Source organism: Phaethon lepturus, unplaced genomic scaffold (assembly GCF_000687285.1).
Source record: "Phaethon lepturus isolate BGI_N335 unplaced genomic scaffold, ASM68728v1 scaffold19780, whole genome shotgun sequence".
Classification (NCBI taxonomy): Eukaryota; Metazoa; Chordata; class Aves; order Phaethontiformes; family Phaethontidae; genus Phaethon; species Phaethon lepturus.
In genome coordinates, this window is record NW_010510035.1 from 758 (window position 1) to 19522 (window position 18765).

At 38.1% G+C, this 18765-nt stretch overlaps 1 protein-coding gene across 1 annotated transcript in view; it reads right to left on the reverse strand.

Moving 5' to 3' along the window:
- Positions 1 to 648: 648 nt before the first annotated feature.
- The window catches only part of CFTR (cystic fibrosis transmembrane conductance regulator (ATP-binding cassette sub-family C, member 7)), a gene marked incomplete at its 3' end in the record, with an annotated part of 62381 nt that continues 44264 nt past the window's right edge, over positions 649 to 18765 (reverse strand). Inside the window, exons 17-22 of the mRNA XM_010295712.1 lie at positions 17809 to 18062; positions 16674 to 16753; positions 11020 to 11170; positions 9681 to 9908; positions 7849 to 7949; positions 649 to 891 (exon numbers count right to left, since the gene is read on the reverse strand). Of these exons, the coding sequence (XP_010294014.1) occupies positions 649 to 891; positions 7849 to 7949; positions 9681 to 9908; positions 11020 to 11170; positions 16674 to 16753; positions 17809 to 18062 (1057 nt within the window). The remainder of the gene's footprint in view (positions 892 to 7848; positions 7950 to 9680; positions 9909 to 11019; positions 11171 to 16673; positions 16754 to 17808; positions 18063 to 18765) is intronic.

The following is an 18765-nucleotide window of genomic DNA, read 5'->3' on the forward strand; positions in this document are numbered from 1 at the left end:
CATGCATGAAGATTAATTAGAGGTTTGTCAGTCCTCTAAAGAATAGAGCTGTTTATGGTTTGTTATATAATAATTCGGGGTGGCGTTAGAGCCCTCATCGAATGGGTGAGACAGCACCTCCACCCTCCGGCCGCCAGAGCCAGCGGTGCGTTACCCTTGGCACAGCAGCCGGCATTCTTTCATGCCCTGCTCCACTTGGGTCAGGCTGCCCCCAGCACCTGCGCTCACCAGCAAGCTTCCCTCTCCCCAGGAGGAGAAGGCGGACGACTTCAGTCACGGGAATACAACTTGAGGAATTGCTGCACACGTATTTTAGCAGTATATTCTGCTCCTCATGGCCAGCAAACATCCCCACTGTGCTTCATTGAGGTGTAAATAGCCTCAAGATTTCAGGAAAAACTGAGGCAGATTTTCCTTGCCTTTTTTTTTTAATTTGTAGCCAATTAATCTTACAGATGAGCTCTTTTTAAGATGAGACACAAGACATTTCTGTTCTTCAGGTGCTTTAGATGATTGTTTTGTGACAATTTCAGTTACAAAGCCTTACTGAACTCCACCTACACTTTAGTCAATGAATAGGTTTATAATGACACTTCTATAGTTAAGCTTAATAGAAGTTAGATCAAACACAACAAAACAGTGTCTCACCCTCTGTCCTGAACTTATTGAAAAAGAAATGTTTTCTAACACAGCAGCTCCTCCTTCACCATATTTGGCTGTAAGGTCCTTCACAGTCATTTGGCCCCCAGATGGCCAGTTCTTCTCTTCCTTCGCATGCCTGTTTTCAATTACAAGGGAATCTGAAAGCTGGTTATTCTTCTGTGGCTTAATGTTTTTCATCTCTTCTGTTGGCATGTCAATGAATTTAAATATTCGTCCGACAGACCGCATCTAGGAATCAAAACAAACAGTATTCTAATTGTAATTAATACTTAGCTATCAAAACAAATGAAATCAAATTATTCCTAATTCCTAGCCAGAACAATGAGTCTCTTTTCTGTGTAAGTTATACTATGATATAATTTTCAAAGGTAGCATACTACTTATCTAGAGCTCTAGATTCTATTGCTCTTGTACTACTGACATTGGCCCAACATGTGATTCCACTTGCTTTCATTTTTAAATGGACACAATAGTTCCTTCTACCTTTAAAAATGTATTTTGAAAACTGTAGATGACCCATATTTGTGAAAACAAGGTATGATCATCAAAGCAATCTTGAAGTCTTCAACTCCTTCCTCCTGTAGGGGGTTGCCCAACCCAAAAACTGAAGTTCCGTGATTTGATCTTCAAAGATCAGCAGACTGTGTGGAATTTGAAAGATGTAAAGCAGTAGCATCAAGTAAAGAGCAACAATCATCAGACATTAACATCTGAGTATTTATGAGAAATTATCTATAGTTTTTACCAAAAAATTAGTAGGAAGTCCTATGATAATTAATTTTATATCTGTAATTATATATTAGGTGAAATAATCAAGTTCTGTAGTTCATGAACCTCAAAAAGAAGTTGCTAGTAGCAGTCTTGGTGAATTTTCAAAGGAGCATGGGACTATAAGGGATCCACTTTTTTTTGGTTTGTTTTAAGTGGGTCAAGGGTCAATTAATAAATAGTTAATTCATGTCCTTCACCCAGAATGTCACTGCTCAGAAAACATATTTTTAAGCCTACAGACCAGTTTGTTCTTGTAAATTAAGTAATTTTAAATTCTAATTCTTTTTTCCTAACTGCTTTCACCATTAATTTATGGAGAGCTACCTTATATCCAGCCACCCTTTGTTCTTCAGGACTAAAGAAAATCCAGGTTTAAGCCTCTTTCTTAACATATGTTCTCCTTCTCCAAACATCTCAGTTCAAATTAATCTTTCCGTGTCAGAACGTACACAGGACATTGTACAAAGGCATTGATACTTTCTCATCTATATTAGGAATATCTCGATTAACACATCCTAGGATCATATGCTGTTTCTTCACAGTCATATCTTATACTCACTCTCCAATCAAGCAGTGGTCAGACAAGCTTTCCTCCATCTCGGCAAATTCTAACAGAGGAGACCCTTACTTACAATGGAGGTTATTCTTAGCAATCCCTAAATTCAAGCCTACACTTTGGCTACTGAAATCAATTTTATATCAGCCATTTGAGGTCACCTAATACCATTCAACTCCCAGCATCCCTCACGCTAACACTGCCTTTCAGTTTTGTGCCTTTGGCAGATTTCTTCAACACCTTTTTTTTTCTTTGCTGAGAGCATTAGAAAAAGATTAAAACAAGCTCAGTCACAAATCTAATCTTTGTTGAGTAGCCTCCCTACAGCTTAATACTTACAGCTTAATGCCGTTTCCTTTCTGTCCAACTCATTAACTAGTTTACAGTTCTTGTAATAATCCTGATCTCCTTCATTTATATAATTTCTGAAATAGAGCCACAGCCATTGCTTTCCTGAAGACAAATGAGATCTACTGCACTACTTTTGTCTGGAAAATAAATCATCAAACACAGTTATGAGGTTAGTCTGACACAACCCTAATGTCAGCAAACCTGAGTGAATTCACTCTGTTAAGTAGTGCATCTCTGATTACTTCTTCAAATTAGTTTCTAAAGACTGCTGCCATCAGACTAACAAACTGATGGTGGCATCAATGACTTCCCACTTCTCCTTCTTAACCAAAAGCAACAGTTTTTATTTTAACACCTGCCACCACCACTGCCAGCTTGGTGCATGCACTTGAAGTGGCCATTACCAGATCTCCAGCTTCTTAGACAACTCTTCCTGAACCTAAGGATGGGATGTCTGGTCTGTATGCGTGGGCTTGGCATTGTTCCAGCCCAGTTTCACATGTTTAATTGAAATGCCCAACTGCAGAACTCAATCACGTTTAGTCAAAGATCCTGATTTTAGATGGACTGAGTCACAGGTGGTGTATGTGTCCCTCCATGGACTGCACAGGAAATTTAGGGAGACCAAGCTTCAGTTACATGCATAGAGCTAGGCTGCTTTTTGCATGTAATTTCCACCTTAGATACTGTAAAACCCATTTCTACATTCACTTACAACTCCCCAGATTAAACACTGTCCTTTTACTGAAAACTGAGATCAAGTATTCATCCAGAATTTGGGCCATTTGCAAGTCTAACTGATTTTGTCAGGTCTCTCTTCTCTGTTTGCTTCTTGACCTCCAAGGCATAGATCGTTTTGGTTAACTAATCCATTCTGTGGAAGCTGTAATTGCTAATATACTTTTGGAGAATGTTGTTCATCTTGGTAGTCCTAGAGTCTCCAAAGTTTCCTACTGTTTTTCTCCTGCTATGCAGGAAACTAATTTCAGCCCCTCACTTGAAGAAGATATGACTTTAGTCTATATTCAGGTCCCTAAGCACCGTAGTCCAACTAACTTAATTAACTATATTCCTCATTTTACCAAAATTTGACTTTTGCAAACAAGAAGAGTAAAGTATAAAAGAGTGTCAATTTCTATTGGTCAGAAATTATTTAGCAAAATAAATAAATAAACAGATAGATACTTTCATAGCTACTGCATCCAGTGGAGTATCTGGGCCTTATTATTAGCATTCTACTTGATACATTCTTCTTCTACTTGATACATTAGCATTCCTTCCTCCTTTTCTATCCAGATTGAAATACTGTTAGGTGGATTTTCCATGTGGAAGCAAATGCATTTATAATGCAAGGAAATACTGGGGTAATTGCTTACATCTCAGCATCTTGAAAAAAACTGTGATGAGCTTTGAAAAGCATGCTAACACCCAACCCTATCCATTACAATTTCCATCTCAACCCCTCTGCAAGATGGAAAGGCACAGTCATCATCGTGTTGATACATGAATGGCATCTCATTTTGGTGATACAAACAGGAAGACCTTGGACCAGACTGACAATTTCCTTCTTGTCTGACTGTCTTTAGTAAATCCCTACAATGAGCTCCATGCATTTATTTTAATCGGTGTTTGATAGTACATTTGTTTTCAGAAATCTTATCTTTTTAGAAATATCACTGCTTCAGAAACGAAGGTCTGTCTTGGCTTCATCAAGACCTGCAAACTTCTGTGCAGACAAGGATTCCTTATAATTGCCCAAGAGATCCTATCATTATACATTAGCTAAAATCTGCTATGAAACCAGCTGGACAAAGAGCCTTCCCTTACAACAGAAAATTTCATCTCTGTCCCAGCTCCTCTGACAGATTTATCAGTCACATCACATATGCAGATATTTTAGACAGCTTAATACTTTAAATCAATTCAGAAGGATGCTTTCCTGGTTCTGTAATTTGCATTATGATTTAGATCTGGGCAGAATGTAGCATAAATGTCAGTAACATTCTACAAAGATATCCATTCTTCCTTTCACAGGTAGAAATCTTCTGTCATTCATAATGACAGGTATAGTGTAGGTGACAGCAAGTTTCTTATGCATTATTCCCATCAGCAATGTGCCTGCTATACTCACATTCTCTAACTAATGCTTTAGAATAAAGGAATATATTTACTACTTTCATCTAAAAATGTCTAGAGGATGATACACTATTTTTAGCCTTGCCTAATTTTATTTTACTGAGATTTTAATAACATTGCAAATTCTCTAATTTACTTTCTCATTAATATCACTTAAACTCTTCTTAATGTTGAAGGAGAATTCATAATATAATTATGCAACATATGTTTCCAGAAAGTGGAAGAAGTAATTCTTTTACAAGTAATCTAATATAATTAATTTCATCAGCCCCTATGTTCTCTGCTGCTAGAAAGAGAGCAGTTACCCTCTCCAGACCAGACATACATAGTATTCAATGACCATGTTGCAAGACACCACCTCCTCAAAAACATGCTGTCTGGAAAGCACAGTGTGCAACTGGGAGATCCTATGAGAGGTTGGCCCAATGGCTCGTGTTGTAAAAAACCCCTGTGCACTAAGTCACAGCAAAAACTGGGTCAATTCAGACAGACCATACGGTTTTACTGAGGTTTCACATCTTCTGCTGTTGTATTTTGGGTGCATTTGCGGGACATATACTTCTGTTCCAAACTGCAAAAATGAAATCTTTAGTTCCTGTCAAACTTGTACTGATTTTGTTGCTCTTTCTCACACTGCTTTGGAGGCAAAAAAGGAAATGTTCTAACAGATTTTTCTTGACTCTGTTCCCTTCCAGATGACCAACACCTCATTTTGAGAATTGTCATTCTGATGCAGATTTTACAGTCAAGTATTCAGTCTATTTAAACTTTGGAAATTAACAGTGTTCTCAGATTTTCTGCTGTCAGTAGTAAAAAGCATATTAAGAACATGTCCTAGTTAAAAAAAAATACCAATTGAACAGGTGAAATTGCATGGGAAAACAAAATAATGAAAACCAGCTGTAAAAGCACCATTATTTTTCACAATCCTACTTTTTTCTTTGGTCCTCTTCTCTACTGCGTAATACTTTAATTCTTCAGCATCCCTGATGTACAGAGTGGGGCACTGTGAGGTGTGGTTTTAATATCTCTTTGGGGGATTCTTCTTATACCTCTTACATAAGGAATCTTGGCAAAAGTAAAAGCATGGCATTTTCTCTTTCCCTGATAAAAGGAATTGTCCTTCCCAGTTATAGTGCTGCTACTGCAGGATACACATCAGTGAAGGAGGAGGTTATAAAGCTTTAAAACAGTCCACTGGGACTAGCCAATGCTTATCTGTGAAAGCAGCACTTACTGAAAAGCTTATCTTCTATTTCCTTATGAAGGAAAAAAATTAAAAATACTACAAGACTGCCTGGAGGGATAAGAAAAAGACTGAAAACCAGCTAAAGGGATATTAGTAGAAATGATCAAAGTGAAAAGATAAATGTAGCCTAACTGGTAGCTTTAACTGAAACAATGGATAGCTGTCAGAGTGACCACATATGTTTTTTTAAAAAACACAAAAACAGAGCCGATAAAGTATCAGGACTGTAGAGAATGAAATGCCAAAATCATTATGGGGTATTAAAAGACAATGGGGATTTTTCAATTAATGCCAAGCCAGTTCAAGAGAAGTTGCTTCAAAGGGAATAACTGCATATGTAAAAACAAAATCCAGCCTAGAAACATTTCGCCAATATGTATGCCAGTGTCACAGAAAGCCCAAGAAGGAGATTGTGTGGAATAAAGTCAAATTTGCCACCCACCCATCTGTTTGGCCAGTGTTTCTTCCGGTACATTTTTTCCTTCTTCACATGATCCTGCTTCCCTATTCTCCTGCCTTCCTGTCCTTTTCCTTGCATTATTGCTACTAATAGATGACATTTTAACATCAATATATTTGAAAAAAGGGAAGTTCTTCATTATGAAAACACTAGTGTGTCCAGCACCCTCTGAATCCTACAGTAAGACTTTCTGTTGCTCTCATGAAACACCTTCAGTTTGTATTAAGCCGTGTAGTATGTGCAAATTATTCTTATACAGATTGTTATACTTAAAAAGATCACATTATGCCTTACAGGGCTAAGATGCAGTTTACAGATGAGAGCTGATTGAACGTTGTTGTCGCTGTCATGCCTTACCAACGGCATGTTTTACTTCATTATCAGTCACACAACTGCTGTTCGGCGTGTCTTGCAGTTACGGCAAAGAAGCCCTTTCACAAAGAGCCTGCCCTTCAAGACAGGCTATTCTAACGAAGGAAGAGTCAGCATAAAACAATTGGTGGATAGGGAAAAAATGTCTCCCTGAATGGCAGTCAGCTTTCTGGACTATCACCAGTGACACACGTAAACAATAGATTCAATGTTGTAAGTGGTTAATTCCCAGTTTTGGGGCTCTTAAGGATTTCCTTCAGGATGAGGCTGGTTGAATCACTTATTTAAAAAAAAAAAAAGTCAAACTGGCAAATATTCTTTCCCTGTCACTGTCTGTGCCAATTTTTTTTTTAAACAACAACTAATTTCAGCGAATCAGAATTTAATGATCTCCAAGATCTGCTGTAAAAACTGTCTGTTTTCCAATACTGAAATAGTTGACTTGAGAAGCTAATTTAGGGTTCAGAGAAGGTATGACTGGATGTGGGAGATGCTTTTTTCTCAGAATTTTTTTTTGTTTGTAAGACTACTGTATTTTGTTACAACAATTCCATCTAAAATAAATCCTAGAATGCCTGAAGTGTAAACAGAGAAGTAACTATTACATTTAAAAATAACATCTAAGACTTTCATACATTTAAGCTAAAGTATGATGAAAACTGCAAGAACAAACATTTTTTATGAGTCTCCCATCTGCTTCTCATTTCTCAACAAATAGGTGATGATGAGTTAACCTTGTGAAATACTTTGTTTTAAAGCCAATCCCAACTAACAGACTAACTACACAAATTAAAGGGGTAAACATGTACGACTCCAAAGCCTTATCTCAGAGGTTATTTTACACAAAACCAGAGAAAGACCACCAGGGAAGCCTAGGACATTTTTTTAAATCACTACTGATTTTGCATGGAAGGAGCTCAAAAACATCCATCATGATCTGCTGTGCAAAGCCCTTAAGTAGACCAAGTAACGTATATTATGTACCTTGGTAAGATACATAACAAAACAACTCCAAGCCTTTTTGAAGTTTTCCCATGCTACAACTGCAACCTGAATCCTGAAATGCAATTATTTGCTGTTGTCTATTCTCGTCCAGGGAAATTTTTTGTCATAAAAAACCTTAGTTTGTGCTGTGCCAAAGCCAGTAGGTTACTATGAAAGGTATGAGGTGAACTTTTCTGACACATCTGCCTGATATCCAACTCTGAAAATAACTCACTGAACATCCATAATCAACAAAATAAGGCAATTCCTCAAAAGAAAGCACAGCACAGTGCATTTTATGCTTACCAAACTATCCACATCTATGCTTGAGTTTACTGCCCACTGCAAGGTTCCCATGATGTTCATAGCTAAAGTAAGAATAATGCCAACACTCCCTGGTCCATCACCTGCAGAGAGAAAAACACATTCAATTTATATGCAAATAAAAAGCTAATAGAAATCAGAAAATTAGCAAGTGTATCTTAAAATACATATTCACATTCTCTCCTTTTTTATTTCATGGAGAAAACATGGGTTTGTTAATTACACAAAGGACTGAGAGCTTAATCATCAGTTGAACACTTGGCTTTGGCACTGAATTCACTAGAAACCGATCTTGGTTTGGAAGAAGAAAAAATTAAATTTTGGTACTTAAGCTGTGAACGGAATCAGGCCTTTGCAATCTTGATTTCAATTTCCTTTTTTCAACACATATGAATCTGTAAAATGACTCTTATCTGACTGGAACATCTCAGCTAACAACTTTAAAATTCAAAATAGTTGCACTGGTTTACAATTTTATTTCTTTGACAAATAGAGAACATGTTCTTCTTACTGTTCCACAAAGATGCAGATATAAATTCTCTTGCTTTAATTGTCTGCTGTTCCAGGGATTTTCTTTTATGAGTTCATACAGCACAACATAAGCATTTAGACTGCCCTACTGCTGATTTTTAATCTCACTATGTGTTAAATGGAATTAAGAATTTAAGCCAAATGCCTTTCTATGATGTCTCCATTTCTTCTACAGGTTTCTTCAACAAACTTCTTCCTGTTTTGCTTATAGATACCTTGTTATCATGGTAATTATAGATGTACTGGGAAAATAGAAATAGAGGATAACATGTCATACACAATACAATATTCGATAAAATGTACACTTTTATATAAGCCCTTTTCAGCACTGAAGTATGATGAAATGAAATTTGGATATTATTAGAACCAAAAACCTCCTTCACAAAATCAGCAAATTCTTGTTCATTGGCAACTATAGTATTGAAATTGTATCCAGATCCTGCGTACAAAGTTCAGCGTAAAATTTGTGAGAGGGAGACTAATGCCTGAGATTCAAAATAAAAAAATATACATAACAAAAGCATAGAGTGAATACAACTGTATTTGAAGTAATCCATAGGTAAACCTACTGAATTATTCCAACATTTCAGGGACATTCACTTCCTATTCTCTGCTTGTGGGAGACTGGCTATGGCTGGCCAACCACGGGCAGCATTTCAAATACAAGTAAGATTGTAAGGTATAGAGTCATTCTCATTCATGTACTGGGCTTACTAGGAGCAGTGAGCCATTTTTAAGGGGAATTTGAATGGAATTTGCAAAACTTCATCTTGGAAAATGGGTCAGTGAGTTGGGAATTGGAGAACTGGATGACTATTTCTGCTATTGGTGTGGCTTTAAAAGATCATTAAAATGTTGCATGTCTTATCTGTTTGCAAATGAGAGGAACATTAACCTCTATTTGCTAAAAAACTCTGAGCTACACAGATAATAATCAACATCCAAGCTTTTCACTACACTAACGGTTACATTAATGTGGTTTAAAACACATGAGATGATTACTTTTACAGCAATTACAATCAAGAAAAGGAAAGTTTTGCCCCTTCAGATATTATTTTCAGATTAATCCCTTTAATGAGTCTTCTACAAGATCAGATTGCTGATAATAATGGTGTAATTTCTATTTTAATTAAATGGTGTTTACTATTATGACATACTTAAAACAGTGACTCCAATTTATGCTGGATTTTGCAACAGTTTATTTCCCTCAGAAGTTTCTAAAGCTGAGCTGTTAAACAGAAGCAGAAGACTTCCATTTCAGTACGCCAATAAAGTTACCGTACCTGTAGTTATGATAGAGATGAATGCCACAGCCACAAAAAAGACAACAAAAATCATTTCTATCCTCATCTGGAACCAGCGCAGTGTTGACAGGTAGAGGAACCAGTTTGCTGTGTGTAGGTTCAGGGCTTTGTGAAATAAGGTCTCAAAATACGGCTGCCGCCCAAAAGCTCTCAGTGTCCACAGCCCTTTTAAGCTTGTAACAAGATGGGTGAATATTGGACTCCGAGCTGTAAAGTGTTTAAATTAGAAACATCATAAACACTCTTAAGCAAATACCTTTGATATAATGCAAATACTCAGCCCTATGCTCTAGCCCACAGCTGTATAACTATTGCCAGTGTTTAATTTACAGATGTTGTTGGAGTACACGACTGAAGTAATCCCAGCATAGGATATACAACCACAGCCTTTGCATGAATGGGTTGAAATTCCATTCAGTGTGTTGCTGGGAAGGGATCCCATTAACTCTTCATAGTTAGCATACTACTTGGGGAAGCTCCCAGCCTGCTGTAAGATGCCACAAGAGAAAGGCGGCTCCTCCCCAGCCAAAATGAATTCCTGCAATTCTGATAACTCCATCAAATGAAGTTTTTTTTTTTAGCACAGACAGAGTATGTTAATGCTCTGGATGCCACTGTACTGACATGGTAATTTTAAGCAGATCTTGCATTACATAAAAAGTGGTGAGCCAGTGCTGGATCCCTGTGAACATCAAAGAAATTTAGATTTAGATTTGAGGAACTTCAGAATTACACTTAAGTAAAAGGGAAGATGATCATCTGTGTTTATGATTCAGGACTGATTTGCTGAGGATCTGCCAGTTTATTGTAAAGCCAGGCCACAGTGCCTGATCTGCAAACCCACACTTCAGAATGAGGTTTTCCATTTTATTGGGAATGTGTTAGTCTCTTAATGGGGGAAAAGGAAGGAAATTTAGTCAAATAACTTATTCAGAAATAAGAATTCTTTGCAATAAAAATATATCCATTCTAAATTTTTCTTAAAAAGAAACAAACTTATAGGGCACATATCAAATCTGACCACAATTTTTCAAGTTACGTTTACTCTCAAGAAAACTGTATGTCAGGACTTCATTTGTTTTCAGCTGCAGTGGTGATAAAAGCCCACTTTGAAAAAGATCTTCTTCATTGCTCTTTGGCAGCAGAGCACCCAGTGTTGGCTGGATCAGTAACAGCACTGGCTTTAAGGAGTTATGTGTTCTGCTCCCAAAGACAATGGCATCTTGCAAGAGAAAAGGCAAAGAAGAGGTGAAAGGGTGAATCACTTCTCAATTGATTTGTTGTGGATTTAGAAGTCTACCAATTTTGCTGCTCCTACCTTCAGATTCCAGTTGTTTCAGCTGCTGAGAAGTGTGGAGGAAGTATGCCCTTAACAGAATAAAGGCTGCTATCACAGGCACTGATGCCAGGAAGATGTAGGGTTGTAATATTGAGACTACTGTTATAGCGCCAATCACAATCAGTATTAACTGTAGAATGAAAGAAAAATACTATTGATATAGAAAACTTGTCATTTTATAGACTAGAGATGATGAATCTCCTTCCCGTGGCAACTACGTATTGTTTCAACAAACATAACGTGCTAACCTAAGTAGGATTTGCAGCTGAGAACAAACCTCCATGAAAAGATCATGAGTAACTGAGCCCAGATCCACAACCTGTCGGAATAAGCTGCCATCTTTTCTAACAGATGGAAGAAGCGTTTTCCGTAGTACAACTTCCAAATTATGAAGCCACACAAAAACAATGGTAGCTAGGCACTCACTCTCCAGTTAAAATTGTAAGAAAGACACTTGAAATATCTGCAGCCACCTCCCAAACCTAACGGTGCTGTCCCTGTCTTGTCTGGACTAGGTGTACCAGACTGTCAGGACCCGAGTGCCAGCCTCCTGCAGATTCTGGGCAAAACATTTTTTCTGAGGGTCAGAAAAAGTGGGAAGTCGCACATCATCACTTGCTCAAGAGACTATAACCCACATGTGAAAGTAGCACTAGTACTTGTACTGATGAGAAGACAGGAAGTAAGTCGTAAGAGGACTTGGGGTATGACAAATTAGCAGTTTAAGGAGGAAAAAAAAGATGCTTTAAGGTGACAGATGACTCAAAAGGAACAAAATCATTCCAGAGTTAATCTGTTTAACCCACCAGAGACTACTATCATTCTCATAAGACCTCATCCTCAGTAGCTCCAGACAGTTAAATCAGGCCTTGGTCTTTACTTTAGAAGCACCTTAAGCCCTTAGACTGTTTTTGTCTCGTATCTAAATCTAATGAAAATCAAGTATATCAGTGTATACAAAATAGCAAAGCTCTCCTTTCACAATAAACAACTGCTTCAAACTGCAAACTTATAAGCCTAAAGCAACTGCAAATGGACAGTTTGGACAAAATTATGAACATTGCATTGAAACATGACTGCAAATGACAAGTCAGCAAAGAAATAGATGGAAGGCAAAACTAATTTCACATTAGTAAGAAACCTGCAGTTGGTGCTTTTGTTACTACATCCACATAAATTCAAGGAAGGATTTAAATTCACAGTATTCCAAGTCAGAGGTCTTTCACGAACAGGTAAGTGTGTACCAGGTTTCCTACCCTTTGTTTTCATCAGAAATCTGAGCAATGCAATAGCAGCATCGAAGTCTATGAAAAAAAATTACTCTAACGGCTGAACTAGTTAAAGATTTCTTTCACTGTTTCCCTCCTTTCTCTTAAAAGAATGGTGACACACATGGGTTGTGCTTGTGCAGGCTGTATAGCACAGGTCTGCAGCAATGCAAGAATGGATTTGTGTTTACTCATTATTTCAAACTGCAGAATTTAGTACCTCTTGTATCTCTAATTGTTCAGAAGTGAATGAGCTGTTCAACTGATATTGAGCCAAGTAATATAGCTCTTACATTACTTGAGATTACACAGTCACACAGTGACTGTTTTAATTCCTGTTTCCATCGTTTACTCAAATTTTGCAAAGGCCACCATAATGCCACCCACTGCCCAGTTCTCACTGCTGGTCCAACAGTTACTTTCACTTTATTTCACTAAAAAGTTGAATATGAAAATTTGTCTTATCTCATAACTTCCAAACACAAAAATAAGTGTAAAATTAAACAGAAGATGACACCTTCTCTAAAAAGGCAGTAGCAAAAATCAACACACAAGCCAGGTACGTTGGCATATGCTTGGGGAATGGCAGCAGAGGTCTCATGCAGCCCAGTTGAGAGCCACGGTGCTGCACTGCGGTGACCCCAGGTGCTGAGTTTTGAGGCCTGGGACAGAGGCCAGAGGGGGAGACACTTTCCATTGTTTCTTCTGTATCACCAGTTTGGAAAATGCAGCTAGTGGTGGAGATGGCAATTCAGCAAGGGTTCAGGGTGGTGATGACTGCAGCAGCCAATCTGGTTTACCAGTGGGGCTTTTTCATTTAGGGAAAACCAGTCATGACCACTGGTATGTGTCCAAAGAGTTCACTATGACCTTTTGAGTGGGACTATATTAAACACTAGGGATAAACATGTCACATGAAGGATCTCCAAAAAATGATGACCCTACTGTAAGCACTGGTAGAAGACTGAGATGGTTTTAAAACTAGTTGGCAATGCTAATGCCATCATTAGCTGGCTACAATTCATACCCAAGAGATACGCAAGCAGGTCAGATGGTTGTCAGAGAAAACATCACAGTTGCTATCTCTTGTCATTGATGTGAAGGTTAATACCACTTCTTCTTTTATGGGCAACTGGGTATATCCCAGTGACTGGAGAGTAATCCTGGCCTCTTTCATCCTGAAAGAGGATCATCTCATTCATCCTGGATGAAATGCCCTACTCCCTAAAAGAGAAGGTCCCCTGTTACATCTAATACCTATGAAAGTTCTAAGAAAAACTATGTCATGACATCCACATCTGCAACAGAGAAGGAGGCAGTGTCCCTAAACAAGGAGTTAGCCGGAGTCATCTACCAGCTCTTTCTCATAGAAGAGGGAATAAGAACCAGCTCTAAAATTTTGCATCAGATTCTTGGCAAAAGCTCAGAAGTCAGAAGGACAAACTTAAGCACACATAAACTGAAGGCTAGCAGAGACCACATCTCCATCTCCACAAGAATCTGATTTAGACATCCCAGTTCATTTAGAAGCTAACCTTTTCTGTAGATCTCTGCACCTGGGAAGGAATAACCACATTCACCAGTACAGGCTGGAGGCTAACTGACTGGGAAGCAGCTTTGCAGAGAAGGCCTTGGGGGTCCTGGTGGACCATGAGCAAGCAACACACCTTGCAGCAAGAGAGGCCAACAAGGGCAGCACTGTCAGAAGACCGAGGAACGTGATCCTTCCCCTCTCTTCAGCATCAGTGAGACTATCTGAAGAGGGGTCTCCAGTACAAGAGAGATACAGGCATAATGGAGTGAGTCCAGTTAAAGATCCTGAAGATGACAAAGGGACTGCACCATCTCACATACAAGGACAGGCTGATAGAGTGGGGATTGTTTAGCCTTAAGAGAAGGCTTAAGGGGGTCTTATCACTTTGTATAAGTATCTGATGGTATTTATTATATTTATATAAATTATAAATTTGTGTATATATGTGAATAATTTTTATTAATCCTATTTATATTTTAAAATTATATTCTATTTACATCAATCCCAATAGGTATTTGGTGCAGAGCAAATAAGCTTGAGACAGATTCTTCTCAGTGGCACCCAGACAGAAGATAAGAGGCAATGGGCACAAGTTGAAATGCACAAAATTCCATTTAAACGTAAGAAAAAGCTTTTTTTTTTTTTTTTGTGGGGATGTCCAAACACTGGAGCAGGTTTCTCAGAGAAGTTGTGGAGTCTCCACCCTTGGAGATATCCAAAATCCAACACGGCCCTGAGCAACCTGTTCTAGCTGACCCTGGTTTGAGCAGAGGGGTTGGAGAGGTCCCAGGCCCTAGGTCCAGAGGTCCCTTCCAACTTCAACCATTCTGTGACTCTGCAATAACCAGCATAGAAGGAGAAAGTCATATTTATATCTTCTCTGTATCTTTCAGAGGAATCTAATTTTGTTCATTAGCAGAGTCTATGGAAGTCGGAAGCCGCCAAACAAGTCTGAATCTATGGAGGATCAGAAGAAATGTTTTATGAAGGGATGACTGGTAAAAAGCATTCAAGACAGAGGGTAGGTTCAGTGATCTTCACCAGAAGAACCTGGAAAGACAGGGCAGCTTATCATGCATGTCCAGGAGCTTCTGCAGCTGAGACTGAGGAGACAGAGGTGAACCTATGGGGCATTAAAGTATTGATTAGCCTCTGAAGGGCATCAGAACAGAAAAGCCAAATCTAGGAACTTTCCTTATCCTTGAAAACATGAAAAACTAGTCAGTTTCTTGTAGCTAGTTTGAAACATAGACACAGACTAACTAAAACAATTTTGGAATAACATCCCCATGGCAGACCCAAAACATCAGAAACAAAATGGCCATGCCAGAAAAGACAGTAGTGAATCCTGATCACGCTGAAGATGACATTAATGATTCAGAGGTGGTCTCAATGACCATGTTTAGTCATTCAGCAAATCTTCACAACATCAGTAGGACACAAAGTAGAGCTGTTAAGTCCTTGAACCTCTCCATGTAGAGCTGCACTGGCCTCTCTAAAGTCATGAGCCAAAGTTATCAATTACTAACAAAGATATTGGGAAAGGGTCTCAGTTTTGATTAGACCATCATGTTGGTAGGGATTGTAAAGCAGAGTAAACTCACAGATGGAGACAGGCAATCTGTGCAGCAGAGTGTTTGGATTTATTAAGTTTGGCCTGCATATTGCCAAAATAAAGGCAGAGAGGAACAGGAGGGTCGAGGAAGCTTTTGCTTTTATTTTTTTAAATATTCTGGGAACCACCTCTATCTAAGGAAAAACTGATGTTGCAGCATTAATGGTGGAACACTAATGAGGGGTGCTGGGATCCACACAGAGCCACAAAGTCTCAGAATAGGCAGGATGGGGAGCAAACAAATGCATCCTCCTTGAGAAACACTGGAATTGCCTTTATCTCTGTATTTTCCCAATATTCTCTTCACTGTGGATGAATTGGGATGTCATTCAAAACTCAAGATTTTGCAGTGTATGGAGCTTCCCAGGAGGTATGCTGGAACCAAGCTTTTCCATCCAAAAAGTAAAAATGTTGCAATTTGACAACTCATAGGTATGTAAAATTCCTCCAAGGAGTAGAGTCATCTAAAGCTCTCCTCCATCACAAATAGTTATCCAGTACCTGACAGGCTCAGTTTAAATCCCTGAGCCTCAGGGGAAGCCATGAAGATGCAACAGATAAAAGACAAAATTAAGCATTCAAACTTGTGAAGGGGAAAAAAAAAGAGAAAAAAGAGCAGAACTGTCCAACTGACAGTTAAAAGCACATCATTACGGGTCAAACTGCCCAACAAGGCAGGCCTGGAAGAGTGTCCCCAGAAGATAAAAGAACAGGAAAAATAAGAATATATTCAACAAAAGAGAAGAAGGAAATTAAGGGTGATGCTAGCAAACCGGGAACAAGAAGAGGCTAAGGAAGTGAAGTCATGAAAACGACTGAATGCAAATCAAAGAATAGCATTAAAAAAATACTAATCTTGAGACACAATAACTGAAAAAAACTAAGGAATGCCCTTTACACCTTTGAAGCTGAATATGGGCAGCAGCAGGGATGCTTGTACTGTAGAGGTCTGCAGGGCAAAAATGTTTCTGAGTACTAAAAGTGGTTTGCACAAACAGCGGAGGTACACATATAGGCAAGTAGTCAAAAAAGAAGGAATGAAGTTGACTTACAAGATAAGCAGCTATGTAAACAGACATACAGACTGAAGAAAAGGGAGAGAGATTTAATTGCAGTTGTTATTTCTTCTTATTAATATGATTTCTTTTGCATGATGTACAACTGAAACTTTACAGTGCTATAAGACAGCGAAATTTAGAACTTTTATTCCACAAACCTGAATGAAGTCAAATACTGTAAGTGGAAGTAAGTCATCCAGTATTGCCGTATCCTTTGAGAATCTGTTAAGCATACCACCTGTGGATTAAGAAAAAAAAAAGGAAAAAAAAGTCAAAGATTTTAAGACCTCAAAATTCCTATATTTATTACTTTAACAAAAAGTACAACTTTTTCTGAATACAAAATATTAAGGATAAGCACAAGAGTTTTCCTAGTACAAGCAATTCCACTACACTTTAGTGGAGCTACAGCTTCTTTCCCCAGGGGGGAATTTGGCTCCACAGCTTCTTTTTCAGCTCTTGGCATCTCAGAAGAAAACCAGGAAATGTAATAAAAACAAAGAAACATAATTAAACAGGACAGAAACGGAGGCACAAAACATGAGGTCTGTACCACTTATGCAGCAGGCTCTGCTGATACACAAATAATTTGCACATCAGCATTTGTATGAGTTTGTATAGCAGTTTCTTAGCTTCTGAGCAGAATTACTGTATTAATCACCAGGTAACAAGAGAATTAAGAATATAATGGGAAAATGAAGGAGAAACCCTATGTTGTATTGTTGTTTACCAATGTCTCTTGTAATCTAGTACGGACCAGTAAGAAGGGTGTGGGATAGGAATTTCATGTACAGCAGGAGATGGAACTTGTTGCACCAGTTATATAATGAACTCTGTATTAACTCCAGAGCCAAATTTGAACACGTGTACCATTATTCACACTAACTGATGTTTTATGCTATTTTAGTAGGACTGCTCATGAAATAAAGCACTATTTATCATTCACGCCTGACTCCTATCACTCACCACATAGCTGACTCTATTTTTTCTATTGCAGTTTTTGACAAAGGCTATTCATTAGAAGTTATTCTGGTTTTATTGCTTCAAACAGTTAACAGTTAATTTTATCCAACTTAAAAGGTGATATTTCAGAATCAGAATTGACAACTGAAATATGTCACACGTAAAGTGCAATAAAGGTTCATTAAAAGATTCACAAATTATGTGGCAAACTTTCAACGTTCAGCTTGACTGAAAGTGTAAATGGAAAACAACAGTATCCTTTAACAGAATCAAAACTGTTTAATTGAAATGGAACCCGTACATGAGTCAATCAGTTCCCATCTCATTTACCTGCTTTCCAAGAGTTGAATGTTGACATAGGTGCATGAAGAACTGCGTGCACCATCTTTTGATGAAGCGTTTTAGACACTGTTATAAGCGTATGCACAAGGGGCAAACCTCTGAACACTCCCATGGCCAGCAGGGTATCTGCCACTCCTACGTAGATATAAATGATGTAGTAGGAGCTAGTGTCAGTGACAATCACAGGAGGTTTGTCAGAGGTACTGTTTTCTGACTGTGTTGCATTTGCTTTCAAAGCTGTCCTGTATGATGAAAAATAAAAATAAACACATTACTGGAAATTGCATTTTTACCTCTTTTATTTTCTCTACTAAACAGATAGTACTGCAATGTTCATTTGTTTTAAAACTATGTTAATGGTTAGTTATATTTCCAGTCATTTTTTAAGTTGTCCTGTATGTATGAAATATAAATTATGAACTAAGCCATGTTCCACTAAGGCAGTTAATCTGTGTTCAGGGGTCAAGGCAATAAATGGCTTATCTCCCCAGACACCTTTGGTGATTCAGGCTCCTATCAGCATTTGTAGTAATTTCTGAAATTAGTTGTAATTGTACAATGAAGGGTTTTTACCAAGTTGGAAATTAAGTCATTGGTATATAACTACGACCCCTCCAACAGTTTTCTCCAAACTGCTGTGAAAATGTGCTGCTTTGGTAGTGTCTGGCAAATCTACTGCCATTTTAATCACTGACAAAACTAGCCTAATCAAGGAAAACGCATCCACTTCTTTTAACCACAAAAAATAGTTTAAATGTTGAAAAAAATGAATTATTTTGGAAGTAAAATGCTTCAGATGTACCATAAAGATCAATGGCCTTAGTGACCTATTGTAAGGGGACATCAACATAAATCCCTCCTCCTCCAGACCAGACCTAAGTCACCATATGCTTTCTATACTCAAACATACAGACTTAGTGCTGCAGGACTAAAACAGGGACCAAA